This window comes from Manacus vitellinus, unplaced genomic scaffold, assembly GCF_001715985.3.
Source record: "Manacus vitellinus isolate BGI_N305 unplaced genomic scaffold, ASM171598v3 scaffold_59_pilon, whole genome shotgun sequence".
In the NCBI taxonomy this organism is placed as follows: Eukaryota; Metazoa; Chordata; class Aves; order Passeriformes; family Pipridae; genus Manacus; species Manacus vitellinus.
The window spans coordinates 2788192-2809288 of NW_021940681.1; the positions used below are offsets into that span (position 1 = coordinate 2788192).

Here is a 21097-nt window from a genome sequence, read left to right on the forward strand (position 1 = left end):
ACTTTAACAGCTGCAATGCTGCTTTTGAACCTCCTAGTAAAAGGGAGGGTCAGGAGGTCAAAACTTTCAATGCCTCTGGGAAGAGAGGACTTTTCCCTGCAAGTTCAGTTGAAAAACCGAACTAAATTAGCATGACCACACTGCTAAATGCTTGGGAAACCTGAACGGCTTGGGTCACAGGCTCCCTGAGCAACAGAATGGTGAAGAGCTGTTGCATTCCCATACTCAACAGCCATAATTAATGAGGCTATTTCCTAGGCTAAAGGCAGGTCTTCAGAATTCTGTCCAGCAGCTGGATGGGAAATAAAATCTTGTGGGATGTGCCCTGGGCATCCTTTCTCCTCCTGACAGTGTTGCCCTTTCCCCTTTCTATTTCTCCCATCCATTTTCTCTCTCTCACTCCTATCCACCTTTGTTTCATCTGCTTCTTCCTCCCCTGTTCCTGGTGTCACACAGTTCAACTCACTGTTGAAGTGGGGAATGGCAATGAGGTTGTAATGACCCCACCATACTCTCCCCTAAGGATGCTGGATGGGAATGCAGGAGCTCCAACCTAATTAAATCCATTTTTTTCTACTTTTTATTGCAAAAGGGGCGAGAGCTCTGCCCCACATTTTGAGTTATTCACTTCCATTTTGGAGCTGGATTTTGCTGGTTTGGACCTTTTGCAAGAGCCATTCTAGCAAAGCCAAGGCAGTGCAGGTTTCTGGAGGATGTAGGGACCTGAGATTTCTGGCTCTGACTCTGTCGTGGGTTTTTACAATGCCTTTCCGCTTGGCTCATATTCGTCTTGTACTGTGAATGTGCTGGACACCACTTTTCATGAGACCATTCGCAGGTCATCTCCCTTCACAGCTCCCACCACCCCAGGTGTGGAAAGCAGAGAGACACATGCAGCCCTTGCAGTGGCTGTCAGTGCTTTTGGAAAAGGGATGTTTGCCTACACAGGGCAATTCAAATACATAAGACCAATGTAGCCAAAAAGTTTACTGTCTCAGACCGCAATCCTACAGGCTGCTGCTGAGCATCCCCATTTGTATTGCAGTCACAGGAGACAAGTGCTCAGCAAATTTTCCAGGCCTGCTGCAGAAGCAGAATGAATGCTCCTTTGAATAAAGCAGGAGGACAAGAAATATATCAAGTTTCAGAGGCCAAGAGGCCTGCCTTTGAAGGAGAACAGCTAGTCTACCAACCAGACCACAGTCTCTCTTTCCTCCAAGCCCTAACCCAAGCAGGGCTGCAGGTGGAAATGATGGGGTATGGTCTGTAGTACACTGGCAGTCAGCTGCAGTGGCTCTGCGATGCTGAGCCCTGATTCGGCATTCCTGTGATGCTGCAGCATCTTTTCTTTCTCATGTCTCTTGTTGTCCTAGAAACAGAGAAAAAAATTCTTCCAGAGAAGTGTTTTTGTTAAATTTGAGGCAGCATCTTCTGTTTCTTATAGAAACAGTGTATTGGTTGCATAATAAAACCCTTGCCAGAAAATCAACTGCAGGTTGACCTTCCAAAGAAACCTGGGAAAACTTCATACCCTCCAAATTTCCCAAAGTCCTAAGAGTACTGAAAGAGTCAATGGGCACTTCCTAACACTGCTAAAAATATATGTTGAGCAATGGGAGGCAGTACTCCTGTATATATATAAATATTTTTATCTATTTTCATATAGATGTAATTATATGTATTATTTATACATATTATTTATATGTACATATATATAGGTCCTCTCTTCTAGCTTTGAATTATGGCTTTTGAGGTAGAGGGTGTCTGCTGAAAGTCAGTATACCATATGGTACCGGCCACTTTTCTCTCCTGGTGCCAGGACTTTGCTGGAAAGGCTGGCATTTTGGGGGCGGTTGTCTTTATTTGAGAGGGAAACTCATCTGGGATAAACATGCCCTTCTGTATGCTCAGGCAGGCAAGGGATGCACTGAGTAATTTCCCTGAGGCACATGAAATGTTGTGGCTGTGTCAGGAAACGATAGTGACTGAAAAATCTCCTGAGGCTCACAGGATCTGGAGCCACATTCCCAAGGCCTTAAGGAGTCCATGGGAAGGGGAGAAGGAGAGGAAAGCACCATGGGGGCCACGTAGCCCTTGTGCCTCAGAAGGAGGGGGACTGCAGCTCTTGCCTCTGGTACCTGCTGGGAGATGGCAAAATAACAGACGACCCTCAGGCTGGCAGGAAGGTCTGACAGCCATTATGCTGACTGCATCCAGCTCCTGTGGAGACACCTCTGAAAATCTGGCTTCTCACTCTTTCCTTTTAGAGATGGGCCTAAAAAAGAAGCTTTCCTCTACTCTCCCCTCCCAACAACAGCTCAGAGGGTTTTGTTTTTGTGCCTAAAGCCGAAACCCAACAGCTCTGCAGATCCCGGTGCCTCAAATACCCGTTTTCCCCTTATTACCCGTGCTGACTATGCACTGTAGCACAGGTTAACACTGCTGTGTTTGAGCTGGCTTGGATGGCTGTCTCAAGGGAGATAAGCTCTGCTAAGAGAGGCTATAGCTGGTCACTGAAAGGTGACCTTCTCCTCGCACACACTGCATTTGTACTCATGAGGGGTTTTTTGTGCAAACGTATTCTGTATCTTAGGAAGCATCAGAGCAAGGACACTTTTTGTGCTTCTAAGGAGAGCAGCAAGACAGTATCATTTTCTTTGGGGAAACTCAGATAGGGTTGCTATCTCATCTGCTGCTGGAGAGACCAAAGGACCTGCTTGGTTATGATTCAGCTGCTCAAGATGCTGAGACAGCATTACTCTCCTCCCAGAAGCAGCCTGGCTACACAGTGTACAAGAACCATGTGACTTTTCAAAACTCTAAGACAAACCTTTGGAAAACCCAGCAAGGAACCAGTGAGACCAAACCTAGAAATCAGTTCAGTCACTATTCCTTGGTCAGTCTCTGAAGATGGCCTCAACGTCACAGGACCTTTAGGAATAAATCCAGACAGTGGATGCACTGAGACAGTGCAATGGATGGAGAAGGTGGTCCGTGAGCCAGGCTGGAGGAGCTCACCATTGTGAAACTATACCCTGGACGCTTTCATCCATCTCAGTTAATGGAAGGTGTGGAAAACTCTCAGTAGGGTGGGGGATCAAGGGATCATGAAGGTGTGGGTGCAGAGGTAGAAGATGATTTTTCGCAGTATTAGCTTTACCTTTACAAGTGAAAAGGAATTTCCAATATTTTTACAACCTGCAAAAGACAGAAAGATTTAAAACACAAAATCTTTTCATTAAAGGAAAGACAATCATCCTCACTAGTGGCAAATGAACCTCTCCTCAGTATGTGTCTAATTAGGATCTCAGAAGAGTATCCAAGCTAATAAATAAGATATGTATCTCCTGAGAACAGCTTTTGTTGTTTTCTTTTATGGATCTTTGTTCCTCCTGCGCTGTACGGTCTCCAGGGCATGGCCTGTGTTATGGAGTGCCAGATGTATTATCTGATTTTAGGAGATCATAATTATGAGGAATATGTCAGAACAACAGAAAACTTCATTTAAAAACCCAATTAAAGCTGCCGAGTGACAGCTACATACCTGTGTGTTGCATCACCTCCTAATCCCAGCAGCTTGGATGTGGAGAAGAGAGTAGTTAAGGATATCCAAAACCTTAGATACGGATATCATAAGGTCCACATGAGATGGGGATTTTCTGACTATCAGTTAAAATTAACACACATTTTGTGATGGAGCAGCAACCCTGAGATCTGTTTTGAAGTGGTCATCTCAGGATCCGTGGTCTGATGGCTGGGTCATCCTTCCTCATGAGTGGTAGGGCGTTTCACAAGAGATTCTGGATAAAGAAATATAAACATAACTGTGTGTGTGCTTCACTGTGGGTGATGCTTGGCACTGGGGTTGCACCAGCACGGGCATTGCTGGAGCACCTTCACCATTAGAGACCACCAGGATGGGATGCTGAGGCTGATGCCATCACAGCCATCCCCATTGCTTAGTGGGCTGTGGAGGAAGAGCATTGGTGTGCCAGGCAGGAGAAGCTTTCAGGTGGGTTTTTTGGGAGCTAGAAAAGCAGATAGAGGGAGGAGGTGAGAAGTTTCCAAAGTCTCCAGCACAGCAGCAGGCACCTTCTTCTTCCAAAACCGGCTGAACCTGTCTCCCTCCTATCGTCTTGCTGTGGTTTTAGGGTGTTCTAAGCCCCTGGCCGGCTGAAGGGCATAGGGCACAAGGGCTGCACCCACCTCCTGGGCCAGGGCAAGCTCTTCCTCTCTGAAAAGGGGTTGTTTCCTCTGTTCTGCTTGGGGACATGCCAGGACAGGTGGAGCTCTGGGCCCTGCTGTCAAACAGGCTGAGCGCTTCCAGCCAGGAATGAGCCCGCCCATATGGCCCCATGGGAGGGGGGCCAGGAGTCAGGGATAGAGAAGTACAGTGAGATTTTCCTTGGTTTGTTTTTAAGAAAGAAGATTTTAAGACTTCTTTTAAAAACCATGATAATGTTTTCAGACTTTTTAAGAAAAGATAATTTAATAACTTTTTTAAATAAAAGGAGAATTTAATATTTTTAAAAGCTTTGTTTAAGAGGGCTTTTTTAATAGAGGATTTAAGACTTTAGGGGGACAAAAGCAGAATTTATGAGCTCTTTAAAAAAAAAAACAAGCAGGAGAATTTAAGACTTTATTTTAAAAGGAGAATTTTAGTTTGTTTTGGTTTGGTTTTAGAGAGGATTTATGACTTTTTTAAGAAAGAAGAATTTAAGGTTGTTGATTCAGTGCTTTTTTTTTTTTTAAGGAGAATTTCAGATTTGTTTTTTTTTAAAACAGCCGAGGCCGCGTGTGAGTTTGGGACGCAGAGGGCGGGGCGGGGGCTCACCTGGCGGGGCGGGCTCACCTGGCGGGGCGGGGCTGTCGAGGCAGGGGCCGCTGGCAGGGCGGCCGCCAAGGTTCCGCGCTTCCGCCGCTGCGGAAGCGGAAGCGGCGGACCGGACGGGGCGGCCGCCGCCGCCAGGAGAGGAGGCCGGAGCTGCAGCGCTGAGCCGTGCCGGGCCGGCGGCAGGTGAAGTGCGCACCGGCGCGGTGGGGCCGGGCCGGGCCGGGCTTCCCGGCCAAGTGGCCTGCCGCTGGTTTGCAGCCCGGGGCGCTGGCCCTGCCCTGCCGCAAACCGGGGCCGGCACCTCCGGGAGCGCCCCGGGAGGGGCTGCGCTGCGCGGGCCGCTGAACATCGGGCTCCGCGGAAGATGCTGTCCTCCCGGGCAGCCGCGCCTTGCCGCCCTGGCAGGGCCACGGAGCGGGGGACAATCTCCCGGGCTGCAATACTGAAGCTTTTTGGGGCGGCGAGGGCCTGGCTTGGGGCAGGGCGCCGCAGGATAAACCCCCGGATCCCGTAACGAAAGAAGCCGGGGCGGCTGAACTGGGAGCGGCTTTTCGGCGCTGGAAGAGCCCGAGAGCCCCCAGCGCCACCTGCCTGGTGCCGCGCCGGTCGTGTCTCGGTCATCAAGCGCCGGGTGGTTTTGCCTCCCACCTGCTCGGGGAGCCGGGCGCTGGCACGGGCATCCCCAGCAGCTCTGGCCACCGGCATGGGCCACCCAGACCGCGCTCGGAGGGGCAGCATCGCGGCCCCGCTTAGCGCGGAAAACGCTGGCCAGAGCCCCCAACGGAGGAGCAGCCGAGGCGGCGTGGGGTCTCAGCAGTCCATGCCATGAGCCTCCTCCCCTCGCCATCTGCATCCCTGGGACAAAGCTGTCCGTCCTTCCTCCGTCCAGAGACGTCTCCGTCTCCCCGAGGAGAAGGGTTAAATTCCTCGATAAGAGCCAGACTTCAGCTGCATACTTCTGATGCCTTCTGTGAACTCTGCCGGCAGGTTGGCAGGTTGTTTCGTAACTCCACTTGTGGCCTGCTGCGGGGAGGAGGAGGGAGGGGGGACGGGATACCAAACTTCTCTCCCTGTTTTTTCCCTGCCCTGCAACAGCACTTTGTAACTGCAGGTTAGAAACCCAATGTGTGTTAAGAGTGTGGTATTTGCGTAGAAGGAGAGGTCAGAGCCGTGCACCCCTCACTCAGAGGGGCTGCCTCCAGCACAACCCCTGGCACTCCCCTCAGGGTGGCTGATTTCAGGAGAAATTAGGGAGAAACAGGTGGAAATGAGTGAGAAGTGCTCCGGGAAGCAGGACAGAAGCTTTGTCTGCTCCTCGCAGTGAGCGAGGGCCACCTCTCAGGGATGCTGGTGTTAACGGCACGCTGGCGGGCCCTGGCCTGGTGCTCTGCCAAGACTTGCCAGGCAGGCCCCGGGCCCCGGGAACGTGTGGGAGCACAAATGCCAGAGCTCTGCCGTCAAATGGCAGGGCACTGGATCCTGCCGGGATGGGACAGTGATGCTACACACACCTGTCAGCTCACCTCGAGAGGCAGCTGTGTGGGGTTACACTCCTCATGCGGCAGGAATTGCAGCTCTTTTAGGGAGAAGAGAACAAATGCGTGTGCACATGCTGTATGTGCAGTGGGTAGGAGTGGGAGCGTTTCCAAACGCTGCTTGCCTGCCTTATCAGTCAGTGCTGGTGATGTCTGCTCAGGAAGGGGTTATGGGGAAGGATGGACATTCTTACCTTCTGCTGGTGCCGCTGGAATGCCAGGAATCCTCCTGTATCCCAGTTATCTGCTGGGAGAGCCTGAGCGTGGTGCCTAGCTTCCCTCTCTACATAGCTCCGCTGGCTTCCCCACACCCTCTTGAAGGAAATGGCATAGAAATCAAAAGGCTCACACAAGTGCTTACATCTTCCTAAAGCCTTTTTTCCACCATTTCATAGAAAGCTGGGAGGCCAGGGAGCACAGCTTGCAGCGCTGTGGGTGCCGGTCTGGAGGTCCTGCACTCTGAAATTTCCTAGCAAGGGGGTGGCAGTTGCTCTAAAATACAAAACTCTTTGCAAATGAGTGCAAGAGAGACATAGGAATTAGTTCCACCCAGGGCTTGAAGAGGGGGACCTGAGCAACTTTCTCACCCTGAGATAATAAAACAACTTAAAAACTAAGTTTAATTTATTCTAAATATTTTTTTTCCCCTTATGCTTAAAAAAAGTGAGTTATGGCTATGCTCAGCTACGCTGTAGCTTTGGATACCCGCAGGCCCCAGTGAGGGTGCTGGGGAGCTTGCCAGGCTTGACCAAACCTTTGGGTGGCGGCTGGCCAGAGTGGTGCAGCAGCAGCCAGCCTGAATCATCCTGGCTTCCCTGCTCTTGGAAATATGACTTGACCAAAAAAGGTAGGGTGGTGTAATTGCTGAAGATACAGGGATTTACTGCCCCGAACAAATAGAGGAGCTTCTGTGCTGAAGAATTTTGGATGTTAAATGGGGTTGGTGGGAGCTGGTGTGCTCTGACAATGTGTGCGTTGTCCACCTCCGTAGTGGAGATTTGTATTGTGCTTGCCTTCACCATCACCATGTGCTGCAGGGAAATATTGCTTGAGTGCCTCTGCTACCATCTGAACTGCACTGGTTCATCTCATCTATGTTTTTCAGCATCTCTCTGTCCTGCCTTGTGTCTTCTGCTATATGAAAAACCTCCAGTGGTGGCTTGGATGTGTGTGCCAAGACTTCAGAGTAGAGTATTTTCCGGAGTCTTGTGAGGTCATGTGCTGTGGTGAGCTAGGAAGAAGTCCAGGTGCCTCTTGACAGTGGGTTGCTCTGTGCCCAAGATTAAATAAATGTGAAGGGACACTAAGTGTTAGCTCTGTGTATATGCATTGTTTTTGAAAGCATCTTTTTAAAGGATGTTCTTCTATCTGTCCCAACTTGTCTGTGCCCTTGTAAACCTGTGTAGTCAAATTAAGGCATAAGCATGTCTCCACTGAAGGATTTTAACAAAATCCTATTGTTGCAAATGATTGCTACCATTTTTATGTCCTTCCATTTTTCAGATGCCAAGTTCATGAGCTTCTAAAAGCAGCTGATTATCTGGCTTTTTGTGGACTGGAGTCAGCACTTTCTTGAGGGCTGGGGTGCTTCCAGCTGCCTCAGGCTAGTCATCTAGAATAACTTGTTGCTGCAAAAAAAAAAAAAAAAAGGGCTGAAAAAATAACCTGGAACACTTCTTACCCAAACACATGGATGGATCAGCCCAAAGCTGGAAACTTCTGGGCAGTTGAGGATTGTCTGAATTTGGGAAGGCTTTCTCTGCTATTTCCTAACCCTGCTGTAGCACAGAACCTGCTGAAGCTATTTGTCTTAGGAGCTGTGTGCTCAACCCTTCCCAGGTGCCTCCTGTGTAACTGGAAGGACTGATGATGGGATATCACAGTGCTCTCAACAGAGTTTTGGGATCCAGAGTCCCCCGTGGATGTTCTCCATGATGCTAAGCACTATGCTCCTGAGCACAACGGGGACTTTGGAGGCACACAGAGCATCCTGTAGGAGAGTAACTGTGTTGTCAGAGAAGCCCAGCAAGTGGCAGCTTCCCCTTTGCTCCCTGCTTTTCCTACCAGCCCAGGGAAGCCATTGGCACCCAGATGGTGTTGTGAAGCTGTCTGACTGTGTGATTGCAGGGAGAACACTTGAAAGGTTCTTGCTGGTTTAATGATTCCTGCTGGGAACATTGCTTTCCCCAGGAAGTGTGAGTGTACAGCAGGGAGCTGGTTTCTGCCTCTGGATGCTTGCCTGAGGCAGCTGGTGGTGTGCAGCAGGTTGGATGAACACCATAGGCATCTCAAGATAAGAATAAAGATGGGTTGATTTGGGTTTTTTGGAGGCTTTGTGGTTGCTGTTTTCACTTGCCAGTTTATATTTTCTTTTCCAAGTTCTGGCAACGTTTGGAGGTGTCAGCACTCCTTTCTGCAAGGAGCCAAACATACTTGTGGTAGGAATGCTGGGTAGACCTCTTTGCATGTTGTGATTGGTGCTGGCTGGTTCCTGCAACATGAACACACACCCCCCTGCTTCTCTGAGGGACAGCTCAATTGTCAGAAGGCAGCTTGAGATCCCCCTGGCCTCTTGACCAGTATGCCCAGGTCCTTGCATAATGGTTTGATCCTGTAGAAAGTCTGTGTATCCCGGACTTGCTCTGAGGTCATTTCTCCTTCCTCTTCTCCCTGCCCTGATTCCTCTGGAATGGGGCTTTCTCAGGCCTGCTTGTCACGTCCTCGGGGTCCTATCCCAAAGGAGTGGATCCGCGACGCTTTCCCAGGGCTAACCCAGCCTGGGCACAAGGTTGTAACACGTCATACTTGGTCCAAGGTATTCCCTTCTGCCCACCATCAATGGGGAAAAAAAGCTGTATCTGCATAGGCATTTGTACCTCAGAAAGGATTCCTGTAGTTGTTGGGGGGATTTCATTGGGGTTTGTTTGTTTCTTTCTTTCTTTTTAAGACCTTTTCTATTGCTCTTTCTAGTCTTTTAAAAATCTTATAAACTCAGCATCATATGTAGCAAAAGGACATTTGTTCTTCCCACTCTGAAAGGGAAACATCCTTGGGACCCAGGAGTGGATGTACTAGAAACATTGCTTTGAATTTTTGAGATGCTGCATGCTGAGGACTAGTTGTCCCTCAAAACTACTACTCAAGTATTTTTTTGGAGCACTTTTATGCGGTTCAAGGATTGCCTAGACTGCGACGTTGGATTTGGTCCTGTCCTCTTTGAATTCACTTGGCTTTTTAATGACCTGCCAGGAGTATGAAGAAGTTGGAGTAGGAAGTTCAAAAGGACATATTTCCACAAAGTGACCCCAGGTGAGCGTTAGTTGTGTGAGGATTAAGCTCCTAAATGCTTTGGAAAAAACAATATATTTTTATTGAGTCCCCCCTTCTGCACAGGCAGGAGAGCCAGCGCAGTCCCTGGCACCAGTTCCTGTCCTACCCTAGTCCTTCAAGTATCACTGAGTGCTGGCATACTTTGGCTGCCAGTGTTTAGACCTACATGTGGAGAGGGAGGTGAAGCCCTTTGCTGGCACCAAAACCTCTTCAGCCAAAGGTCCTCTGCCTCCCAGAAGAGGCCATGTGGCCATGATTTCTATCACTTGTTGAAGGACAGTGATTTTTACCCCTGGATTGATGTCCCAGACTGAGTTGCCTCTCCAGAGATATGCCATGATTTTAGTACTTTAAGAGCTTATTTTCTCTGGGTAGGTTTAGGTGGGATTGATAGCACCTCCACCTAATTAACCAAGTAGTGTGAAAGCAGAGACTTCTAAAATACCCAAGTGTCTTATCAAAGGTTTCAGCCTGGATTAATTCTGGTTCTCTTATTTATTTGTCTTTGTGTCTGTGTGTGTGAGAGAAAGGAGCCTTTTCAGCTCTCTGCAAATGGTCATTAAAGACCTTTTCAATCCTATGAAGTTATAAATAAATATCCCTGACAGCATGCACCTGCATATTCATCAGTGCATCCTCTCCTCTGGAGACCCAGCAGCATGTCCTTGACGTGTGGCTGCTTTATGAAGCAGGCTAGGAAACTGCAAGTTATTTTGGAAATGGCAAATAAAATCTGGGAGGTTTATCCCTGGTTGTGCATTTGCTAATTTGTTAATCACCTTCTCCTGTAGGATGAGAATTGGAGTGGAAAGACAGTTGCTGGTGGCTGACACCAGCTCTCCTGAAGGAGGCTGGAAGGCAGGTTGGCAGGAAAATATTTGTAGGTCATTTTGCTTTTTTGTGTCCCTGGTCCTACTTGGAGGAGAGCTGCAGAGCCTGAATTTTCCTGTAATCCTGTGGAAATGAAATTCTTGATTAACTTGAGAGGTGACAGGGAGAGTGCCTGTCTCCACTTGCCTTGTTGCTGGCCAAGATGCATGTTGTCCTCTGGGCTGGACTGGGTGAGCATCTCCAGAAAGCTGCGCTTTGAGGCTTGTTTCTGGCTCTTCTAGAGGCATTGGGACAAATAGCTCATTGTTTGGGTTTTCCCTGTATGGGTCTTGCCCTCGAGCAGGGGGAATGGAAATTATCTTTCTCTCTCCTCTTTGGCTGGGGAGGAGAAAGAGGGTACTTTGGAGTATTTCCAAGGCTTGAGCAGGCTCTTGCATCTCTAGATTTGCAATATTTGTCCAACCTGGGGAATGGGCTGTGTGTAATAATGGGGAAATGTTCACAAATTACTTCATGCCTTCACTGATGACTGCTGTGGAAGATGAATGCAGCAGAGACGCGGGACCTGCTGGCATATGCGTGCCATGGTTGTGTTTCTGTGCAGATGGTCTGGCAAATACCCTTCAGAGCTGGATTGAGAGTCATCCCCTAAAGATGACGATGAACCTAATCTAGATCAGCCTAGATCAGTTCTAGATCAGCCTAGGGCCCAGAAATACCGATACCTAGCCCTGCCTCTGCTGGGAGCTGGAAACCTAAATACCTCCCCAGCCCATCCTGGGCATGGCATTAGGGCGAGCTCAATAGAAAGGAAAAATGAACATGGCAGTACAAAAGCCCTTCCTCTTTCCCCTCTAATCTACATGTTGCTAATTTTGCTTCTCCCCCTTGAAAAGAAACTATGGATTTACTTTCAGCTGCTTTCATGAAGTCACTCTTCACATGCGGGTCTGAGGGGGATGGTAATGGTTACAGGAATAGCAGGTGCTGCTAATGGTTCCCTTGAAAACCTTCATGTTTACGGCAGACTTTACTAGCCAGCCCTGCCAGCTCTTCTTCCCCCATGGACAGTAACTATTAGTGCTGCAAGGGAGAAATGTGATGCGTGAAGGTGCGAAAGATGATCCTTCCGCTTCCAAGGCTGAAACATTGTAATGTGAGTGTGTGCAGTAGATGGAGGGGTTTTTTTTGATGCTTTTAATATATAATGAGCTTTTGGTTGGTGGTTCATCTCTGGGAGGGACTGACTGGTAGTCATCCCTGAAATGTCATTACTGCCTGTGATCCTTGAATTGGCTCTCAATGCTGGCCTGCCATGCCAATAAATCTTAGCTTGTTTAAGAGAGGGGAGAAAAAAGTTTCCCGGCTTCTTCCCAGTGTTGTTTCTGAAGCCTTCATGTGGGTCTGATGCTGTAGCAGATCCAAAAGCTTGGGTTAAAGAAATGGTAAGAGAAATCCCCACAGGTGGAGCTGGGATGGAGTGAGTGTCTGACATCAGCCATAGTATGAGCCTCCCTCCCCAAAATCTGCTGGAGGCCATCACCCCGAGGACTGTCCCCATCCTGTGTCACAGCCCTGGGCAGGATTTGTCCCTGACTCTTCTTGCCCTGCTCAACATTGCTAGCCTCCACAGGTGTGTTAGTGTGGGTCTGTAATTTTGGGGAGGAAGTGGAGCAGAAAATCCCCAAGCCTCTATTTTTCTCTTAATAGGTGGTTGCTGGCATAGTGCTTATGGCTCTCCAGAAATCTGTCTCTTTGGGCAGCTCCTGCAAGATCCTCATGTATGGGGCTCATCCTCCTTGGGCTGCCAGGGGACTTCGGTGGTGGTCTGTGACTTCAGACTGAAGTTACGCTTCAGCTCTTGAGCATGCAGGTGCCACAGGATATAGTTTTTCTTTGACACCTTTTGGGTACAAAAAGCCCTTGAAACATGGATGAAACTTCTGCAGATGCCGAATGTGCATTAAGTGTTGTAGGATGCCCACAGAAGACACTGCTTGGTGTCAAAGCGCGCGTGCTTGGGGGTGTGTTTAGGCTGGGGTCCATCTGCACATCTCTGGTAAAACTGCACCTTCAGGTTAAATTACCAATTTCAGTCATTTGCTGATTTTTAGGGCTTGCTGTCAGGCACATCATGGCAGAGTGGGGAGCTGGATAGGGGATGGTGGGTGAACTGAGGATGTGGGGGCTATTATGGCCACCCCTAAATAAGCTGCTTGGGTGTAAATTAGAGCTCCATGCCTGCTGCTTCCTTGCTCCTGGGTGCTTGTGGTTGCTTTGCGTAAGAGCTGGTGGCTTCCATAGGCCTGAGGGGTGAGTAATGCTTGCACACCTTCCCTGTGACAGGGAAGCATAAAAAGCTGCCTCTCTGGGCTGTGACCACTCTGGTAGGACTCGTTTGTCATCTCTTGAGCACATTTAACCACTGTCAATGCTTTGTGCTGGGTTGAAGTAACCCATTTGCTGCTCTGGTTTGGAGCCCTGTGCAGATGTCCTGCCCACAGTCTGATGGCCCTGATGCTGAAGGACAAGACAATGACCTCTTTGGCAGGTCTTGACAGCTTTGCACCAGGCCAGGGGATGTGTTCCTTCGGGATTCTGGGGCCACCATCCTCAGGACAAGCTGGCACAATGGAAAGGGCATGTACCCAAGTCGCTGTAGGCAGGGGCTTTCTCTGTTGCTCCTGGATGCAGTGCAAGTGTCCATCAGTGGTCCCCAGAGTCTGCTGCACAGACAGCTCGTTCAGAGATGTCGATGGTCATCTCTACCCAGCATGGGAACTGCCAGCCCTGGGAGCGCCACACTGTCAACCCTTGCCATGGCTGACCTCTACCCAGTGCTGGACACGCCAGCAGTGTCAGCGTTGACTGTGGTATCACCTTCTGGCCTGGGAGGGACATGACATGGAAAGCCCAGCAGAGCTGCTTGATCCCTGCAACAGCCCAGCTGAGGGCAGGTGGTGTCATTCCAAAAGAGAGACTTGAGGCAAGAGGACACTGTTGATGGTCTGGAGGGAAACCTGGACCACAGCCCATCCCCTCCAACCTGCTGCGGGATGAGTGTTGTCAGGAGGCTTTGGTTCTTTATGGATCTTTTCTGTATTGGGTCACCTCTCCACATCTGAGTAGAAGGGAGGCTTCTCCCCCACCAGCGGTCTCAGCAGGCAGACAAGTACTATCTCTTCCCTTTGGTGTCCAGGAGCTGGGCCCAGTGCTTTGGGCAGTGAGAGACTTCAGGAAGTATTAAATAGCTGCTGGATGTGTCACCACAGCACTTGATCCAGGGCAGTGAGTCACAGTGAGCCTGCCAGCATGAAAGGTGGTGGCACAGGGCCACCCCTCCCCTCCCTGCTTGATGTTTTCTTATGTATTGGTTTATTTTTTATTTCTGTGCCTGGGATGAGCATCCCCCTGGCATTGGGTGGGAGAGGAACAAGAAGGTCAAGTTCAAAGTAGGAATAAAATGACTGACAGTACCCCAGCATTTTCCTGGAGTGTATCCAAAGGAATGCAGAGCTGCTATTCCCCATGGACACCTTGGTGCTTCACAGATAGGCTCATCACAGCCTGCAATAAGTACAAATACATCTTTATTAACTATGAGTCTCTATGACTCTACCCCCAGCCCAAACCCTGACCCGAAAGGCTGGTCTTCTCAATTCTTTTCAGTTTTAATTACACTTTCTGGGAAGCTCTTCCTGTGGCCTTGCTCTCCTGCCAGGGGGTGGACGTAGTTAGGGAGGTGAATGAACCCACAGAAATGTGTGAAACCCTAGTGCTGGCGGGATGCTCATCTCAAAACCTTTATGCTGGTCCCAGATGGTCCTTGTTAGGAGCTCTGGTAGAGGTCTTTGGGACACTTTGGGATTTGGGTTGCAGGATAGCCTTGCTGTTAAGTGCAATATGGGTGGTTTTTTTCTGAACCAGACTTTTTTTATTCCTGTGTGTGGCAAAATGTGGTAGAAAGGCTCTTGCAAAGTGCTTGCAGTCCTTGGCTGGAAGGTGCTGTCTCAGCTTCTGAGGGACCCTGTGGGGGACGCGGCAGGGGTCCCTGCAAATCAGTGTTGGGAGGGTGAGTGCACATGTATTATTTCAGGTCCAGGGAGATCACCAAGCCCTGGAAGTCCCAGCAGCCAATCAGGGTGGCAGTTTGCAGGAGCAGAATGTTCATCCTCCTGCACATGCAGAAATGCTGCTTCATCTCCTCTTCCTTTAGCCTGACAGTTTCAGAGAGGCTGAAGACAACAATGTCAGTAAACAAAATAAAGCTGCAAGATCCAAGATTTTTAATTTTAATTTTTATTTTTTTTTTTTTTTAGTGTCGGCATTTGAAATTCCAACTCTCAGGAAATCTGTTGAAGTCATGGTATGAATCATCCCTACTCTCAATTTTAGGATGTATCGCATGAGGACGGGAGCAGAAAATTAGTCATTTTTTTAATCTGCTTCTGATAAAAATTGTTTACAAATCCACAGTGGTGGAATGGTGGGGAAAAGAATAAAATGAGTGGCCGTCATGTGGCCCGGCACCTGCAGCCACCTGCTTGCTTCCCTGGTGCTGTTTTGGGGCAGCAGCAGGGCCTGGCAGCTGCCTGCACTTCTGGCTTGTAATCAAAGTGACCTCCTAGGGCAAATACAAACAGGCAGCTGGAAATCTGCCTCCCGTCCAGAAGGTTCTGTTCCCCAAGAAAAGCAGTTCTTGCTCAAGGAAAAGCCCATTTTTTCTGTTACCTGGTGGTGTAACTGTTAATGCAGGTGGTTGGCAGCAAAGCTCGAGAAGAGGAGGGTCGTATTTGCAAGTGGAGCAATGAGACTGTCCCCCAGCTGTTGGGTTTTTTTGACTAATGGTAAAGAGCTGGGTGGAGTACAGCAGAGGTGATGCTGGGGGTGAGGTGAAGGCTTTTAGGTTTATTGCCTGGTGGGTTTTTCTGAACTAGGGTGATACTGGCATAGTAGGATATTGGGAATGAGATGCTGTGTTAAGGTTGTGATGTCCCTTCCAAGAAGGAACTGGAGGGTGCAAGGAGCACTGGAGGTTTACCTCAGATATGAACCTTCGTCTTGTCGTCTTCCCTGTGAGCCCAGAGCTTTGGAGGAAGAGGGCAGCCAGGCTGGTTTTGGGTGGGAGCTGATCCTCCCTTGGAAGGCAGGAGGGAGCAGCCCTCAGCTCTATTTAGCACCCTCTTCAGGGAGACAGATAACATCCTGTATCTGGCAGCGAGCTGGGCACAATGAGTCCCAAATACCCCAGTTGTTACAGTGAGTGATCAGTTAGTTAACAGGGACCCCCTGTGCTTGCAAAGATCTAAGGAAACAATAAAATCGACTGGGTTTTGGGGTGCTGGGGAATGTGAGAGGGAGAGATGCAGCGAGGACAATGCCCTGGCTGCTTTTTTGTGGGGGTTTCTCTCACATGAGGAGAAAAGCTGGCTGCCACCGCTCCCAGCTTTTTGGCAGTGGTGTGCCACGTGCTGGCTGCTGGTAAATGATTGCCCGGGAGCGCCAGCCAAGGCGGGGCCAGAGGTTGGTGCGGGGTTTGAACCCAGACGGGTGCCTGGGACCCGTGTGCTAGCAGCCATCCTGCTTCCACAGCCCGCTGTGTTCGGCAGCCACTGGATTTCTCGGGCAAGGTGAGACTGTGTGGCGTGACTCAACAAGCTGGGTTATTTTTCTTATTTATTTTTACACTCCTGGCCTCCTTACCCGGGTCATGGCACAGGACGTGGGATTTGATACTAGCTGGGTCCCTGGCAGGGGGATAATGCTCCCCAGGATGTGTTGCCACTCCGATTTTGGCATTAGGGTACTGCTGAGGGGGAGGCTGGGGTGTGTCTGTTCGTGTACAACAGTGGTTTCAGGGTAGCTGGGTGGTGCCGCAGTGGCACCTGGACTTTGCTCCATGCCAGGGGACAGTTGCGGCTGTGAATACACAGAATAGGGGGAGCAGTGCCAAAACCCAGCTTTAAAATTAAATTGGGTCAAATCTTGCAAATTTTGGTCGTTTTGGGCTCTCAGGGAGGTCAGTCGAACCCAATGTGCCCTTCATCCCCACCGGTTTTCCCCAGTCGCTCAGCCAAGGCAAACATGAGCTCAGCGCTGAGGTATTTGCACTGCTCTGTGCCCATGTTTCGGAGGTGGGCAGGGAGGTGACACCAACAGGACCCAGCACCTGCACGGAACAGCCTCACCAAGGCATGTCTTCCCTATTTCCTCTTCACCTTTCTCACACCATGACTAAAATTCCTCGTCACTGGAGATAGGACCCTTCAAGCCCCCGCCTTTGATTACTCAAGTAGGCAACAAAAATAATGAAGGAATGTTTAACCTGAGTTCAAGCTTTCTTACAGCCTGGCTGCAAACTTGGGACAACTGGAGCACAGGATAAAGGGACTGCAACCACATGGGTGAGGTTGTGAAAGCAGTTTGTGACCCTCAGGACAGAGGGCCTGGGAGTTTCCTGTCTATGTTCCTCCATGCAGGGCCTTCAGACAAGACTGGCACTACTAAAAACAGTATTATAACAAGGAAAATAGATATATCTTTGCACAGTGTTTGAAAACAGTATAAGCTCAAATATTTGAATTCTTTACAGCTTATGCTTAATTTTTTTTTATTTATGACCGCTGCAGTTGTTGAGCTGCTGGAAGAGGCAGGAGTTGGGTGAGCCCAGGCTAACAGGTGTTGTTTTAAGGTAGAAGTAGCTGATGGGTTAGAGTTGAGTCAGACCCCAGTGTTGGTCAGAGCCTGGGCTTCATCACGGGTGTTTATGCCTGGATCCCTCTCCCAAACCCGACTTTTGGTCATGTTTTTATGCAGAAAGAGGTATTATTTTAATTTCTTAATCCCTCTCTGATAAATTGAGATGGATACAAATAGATTAAAATATGCATTATCTGCACCTTCCCTCAAAATTCCATTGTAAAAGCAGGCAGCCAGTGGTTTCTCTGCCTTTTCCAATGTTTTTTGGAAAATCCTCCTGTACCATGCTATCAGATTGTCAGAGAAATTGCAGTGAAAGTCTAGCAAACCCATTAAAAGTCTGTGCTCACAGCAGAAATTACCTGGGCATCCTCTGGACACGATGCAGTTGCACAAACCCCATCTCTTCCCATCACAGACATGAGGGAAAAAAATTATTTTTCTTTGCAGATGAATATCAGTGTTTAATAACATCAACAAAAATGCAATCTGTGCAGGGCAGCAGCAAGCCTTGGTCTAGGATTCACCCATGGGATGATGATTTAATGACACTGCTTTTCAAGTGTCTTGTATTCCTTGTTAGTGGCTTGGGATGGAAACCTGGTTTCTTTTCTCCCCACAGGCAGCCTGTCCTGCAATGACCCAGTGCACCTGAGGCCCAGCAGTCGTGGGGATGGAGCTGAAGGTCTGGGTGGATGGGATCCAGAGGGTTGTGTGCGGTGTCTCAGAGCAAACTACCTGCCAAGAAGTGGTCATTGCCCTGGCACGGGCCATCGGTGAGCCATCTCCATCTGCGGGGGGGATGCCCCATTTGCAGGAGCTTCCTGGGAAGGGGAGACCTTGGGTGGGTGGGGGTTCTGCTCTGCAACTGTGGGGATGCCACCAGCTGCCGGTGGGGCAGCAGCCTCAGCACACCAGTGCTGGCCACTGCTTTCCCTAAATGATATGCTCACCTCCTGGCAGGTCAGACAGGCCGCTATGTGCTGGTGCAGAAGCTGCGGGAGAAGGAGCGGCAGCTGCTGCCGCTGGAGTGCCCCCTGGAGTCCCTGGCCAAGTGTGGACAGTATGCCAACGACGTGCAGTTCATCCTGCGGCGGACAGGCCCCAGCATGACCGAGCGGCCCTCCTCAGAGGGCGCTCCGCAAGCTCCCGAGAGGACGTTCATCCGGGCCAGTTTGCCCATCAAGCCCAGGCTCACCAGCATGGATGCACCCCGTTCTCGGGAGCCGAAAAAATCCATGACCTTCAACTTGGGTCCTACAGGCTCCAGCGACCCGTTCGCTGTGAGCCGATGGAGGCACCAAACACGGGAAGGGATCGACTTGGAGGGTGGGGGGATTGTCCAACCCTCCAAAGAGGAGCTGTTTAGGAGGGTGCTGCAGCAGCAGGAGCAGCTGCATTCCTTGGAGGCCCATGGGGACACCCTGGAAATGGACCTACGGCTCTGGGAGCGCAACCGGCTTGCCGGCCAGGAGAATGAGATCCTCTATCTGGAGCAACTGGTACGAAGGAATGAGACAGAGCTGGGCGAGGAGGAATTTTGGCAGAGCGAGCTCCGGCTGGAAAAGGAGTGTGAGCGAGAGCGGCAGGAGCGGGTTAGAAGCCTGCGGGCCAGCCTGGAGGAGTACACCCAGAGGATCTTTGAGCTGAGTGCCCGGACTGAAGCCCTGCAGGAGGAGATCCAGTGGGAGATGGCTGAGAGGGCCAAGAGGGGGAAGGAGATCTCTTTGCCCAGCCCCATAGAGCTGGAGGACATGGCCACCAAAATGAAAAGGGACCTGGAGGCCAAGGTCAAGCAAGGGACCCAGCTGGAGAGCAACCTGGCCAGTGTGGAGAAGGCCCTGGAGGAAGCTGAAAAGAACTTGCAGGTAGATAGGACTGGGTTGAGCCACCCCATGGGGTAGTGGGACTTTTGGGGAGGGGATGGGACCAGCTTTCCAGCCCCATGGACCAGTGGGTTGAGTGGGGTTAGTTACCCTACCTGGGCAGTGAACGTGGCACTGAGTTCCACTCTGACCCGGCTGGCACAGGGTCCCACGCCCATTGCTCTGCATGCAAGCTGCATCTGGGCCAGGGCTCCTGCTGACTAGTGCCCTGGGAGCACAGCATCACCCTGCTCCAGCACAGACAACGGTGCTGGAGAGCAAATGGTCCACATGTGGGGTTGGTGGCACTGGCATAAGGGTCGATGTTATCTTGGATGAAGGAGTCACAGAGGGCATAGCATAGGTCCTCATAGTGCCTGTGCACAAAGCCTTTTGACCATGCAAGCTGTGCAGGGGCTCAGGCTCATGGCAGGGGGCTGCACAGTGTGGAGATGGCAGCTCAGGCTGAGCTGCGATGCCCCCCCAGCTCACCTGTTGCAGCCCCCCAACATCAGGGGGTCAAGGGGCTGCGTGACTCCTGCCTTCCACCTACTGGGTCCCCTTCGGTGGAGCAAAAGCAAAAAGCTTTCACCCAGCCAGGTAGCTGCCCTTCCCCAGCTGGCCATGCTTCCAGCATCTTGCCTTAAGCATCTCATTTGTGCTCGGCATCTCCCAGCACAGCAGCGGCTGCCATTTGCCGGCTGCTCGCACCCTCTTGTGGAGATGCAGCAAACCAGGGCTGTTCCCAAAACAATGCCTTCTCATCGCCACTGCCTGAGCACCCTCCTTCCTGCAGACCCTCGGAGAGGGGCGGCTGAGCCACAGTACTCCTGAGGTCCCCTCCACCGACTTTGGCAGAGTGAGCCCCAGCTGTGGGAGCAGCCCCAGGGGTTGTATCCCCAGGTTGTGGCCTGGGGACATAAGGGGAACATGCAGCTCATCCTGTTCCCTCCCTCGGTGTGTGTTTTGCAGGCCCAGACCCAAGAGCTGGAGGAGTTAAATAAGGAGCTGAGGCAGTGTAATTTGCAGCAGTTTATTCAGCAGACGGGGGCCACGGTGACTGTCCTGCAGGCCAGGTCTGAGGAGGATGCCCAGCCGGAGCCGAGCCCGTGCGAGCTGCCAGCCTACCGGAGAAACGGAGGTCAGCATGCTGCCGCTGGCTCGGCCACAGGGGCTGCTCTGCGGTCCCCTGCCTGCTCCCTGCCTCCTTCTCCAAGGCATCAGTCCCAAAGCTGGCTGGTTCTGCCCTGGGCACTGAGGTTAGGCAGCAGGGATGGGGTTTGGTGCTGACACGACAGTCGCTCACCACTCCAGTGGGTCTCTGAGCTTTGCCACCCCTGGGGTTCCTTCCTCGCCCCCACTGAAGCCTGGGGGCTGCTCGTAGACATGCTCAGAATTCAGATCCTGCAGTGCTGCTTTAGGGGCTGAGGTGGCTGCAGGGAGCTTTCCTTCCCAGCCTTGCTGCATGTCACCGCAGCAGCTGTAGCAAAAAGCAGGTGGCCAAGGGCTAGCATCAGTCCCCAGGGGCTGTGGGCTGGTGGGGACAGGCTCTGGTCACCAATGACCTCTTTGTGTTTGGCAGGGGAAGGGTGAGTGTGGTGCCCAGGGCCATGTCTGCATCCTTGCAGGGACAAGAGGAGGTGGGGGGGGCTCTCACAGAAGGGGACCTGGTGGTTTCTCCTCCAGAGCACCTGGAGTGGGTGATGTGACTGCCCTGCAGCACTGCAGCAGCTGTGCCCAGAAAGCAAAGCACAGGATGTGCAAGCCCTGCCTAATCCAGGTGTATTTCCCTGTCCTGTAGGTTTTCCTCCCACCGCTGGTACCGACTCACCTCCCCGAGTCAGCACCAAGCAGCTCCTCAGCCATCCCAGGACCCTGCCGGAGCCCCTGGTGTCCAGCCTGAATCCCGAGGGTGCGTATGTCCCATTGGGGCCCTGGGAGCATGAGCCAGTCTGCAGAGGATGGGTGGGAAGAGGGGAGAGGCTTTTGCTGCCCAAAATGGG

At 51.0% G+C, this 21097-nt stretch overlaps 1 protein-coding gene across 6 annotated transcripts in view; it reads left to right on the top strand.

Moving 5' to 3' along the window:
- The window catches only part of RASSF7 (Ras association domain family member 7), a 34683-nt gene that overhangs the window by 11797 nt on the left and 1789 nt on the right, over nucleotides 1-21097 (top strand). For 2 of the 6 annotated variants that reach the window (XM_008919931.3, XM_018082078.2), the window contains exons 1-5: nucleotides 16047-16160; nucleotides 17852-18005; nucleotides 18193-19097; nucleotides 20067-20235; nucleotides 20896-21006. In XM_008919931.3, coding sequence (XP_008918179.1) covers nucleotides 17903-18005; nucleotides 18193-19097; nucleotides 20067-20235; nucleotides 20896-21006 — 1288 coding nt within the window. In that variant the 5' untranslated portion in view covers nucleotides 16047-16160; nucleotides 17852-17902. Of the gene's footprint in view, nucleotides 1-5002; nucleotides 5018-16046; nucleotides 16161-17851; nucleotides 18006-18192; nucleotides 19098-20066; nucleotides 20236-20895; nucleotides 21007-21097 lie in introns of those variants that run through there. The other 4 variants (XM_018082080.2, XM_018082081.2, XM_029963345.1 and 1 more) reach the window with 3 other exon arrangements.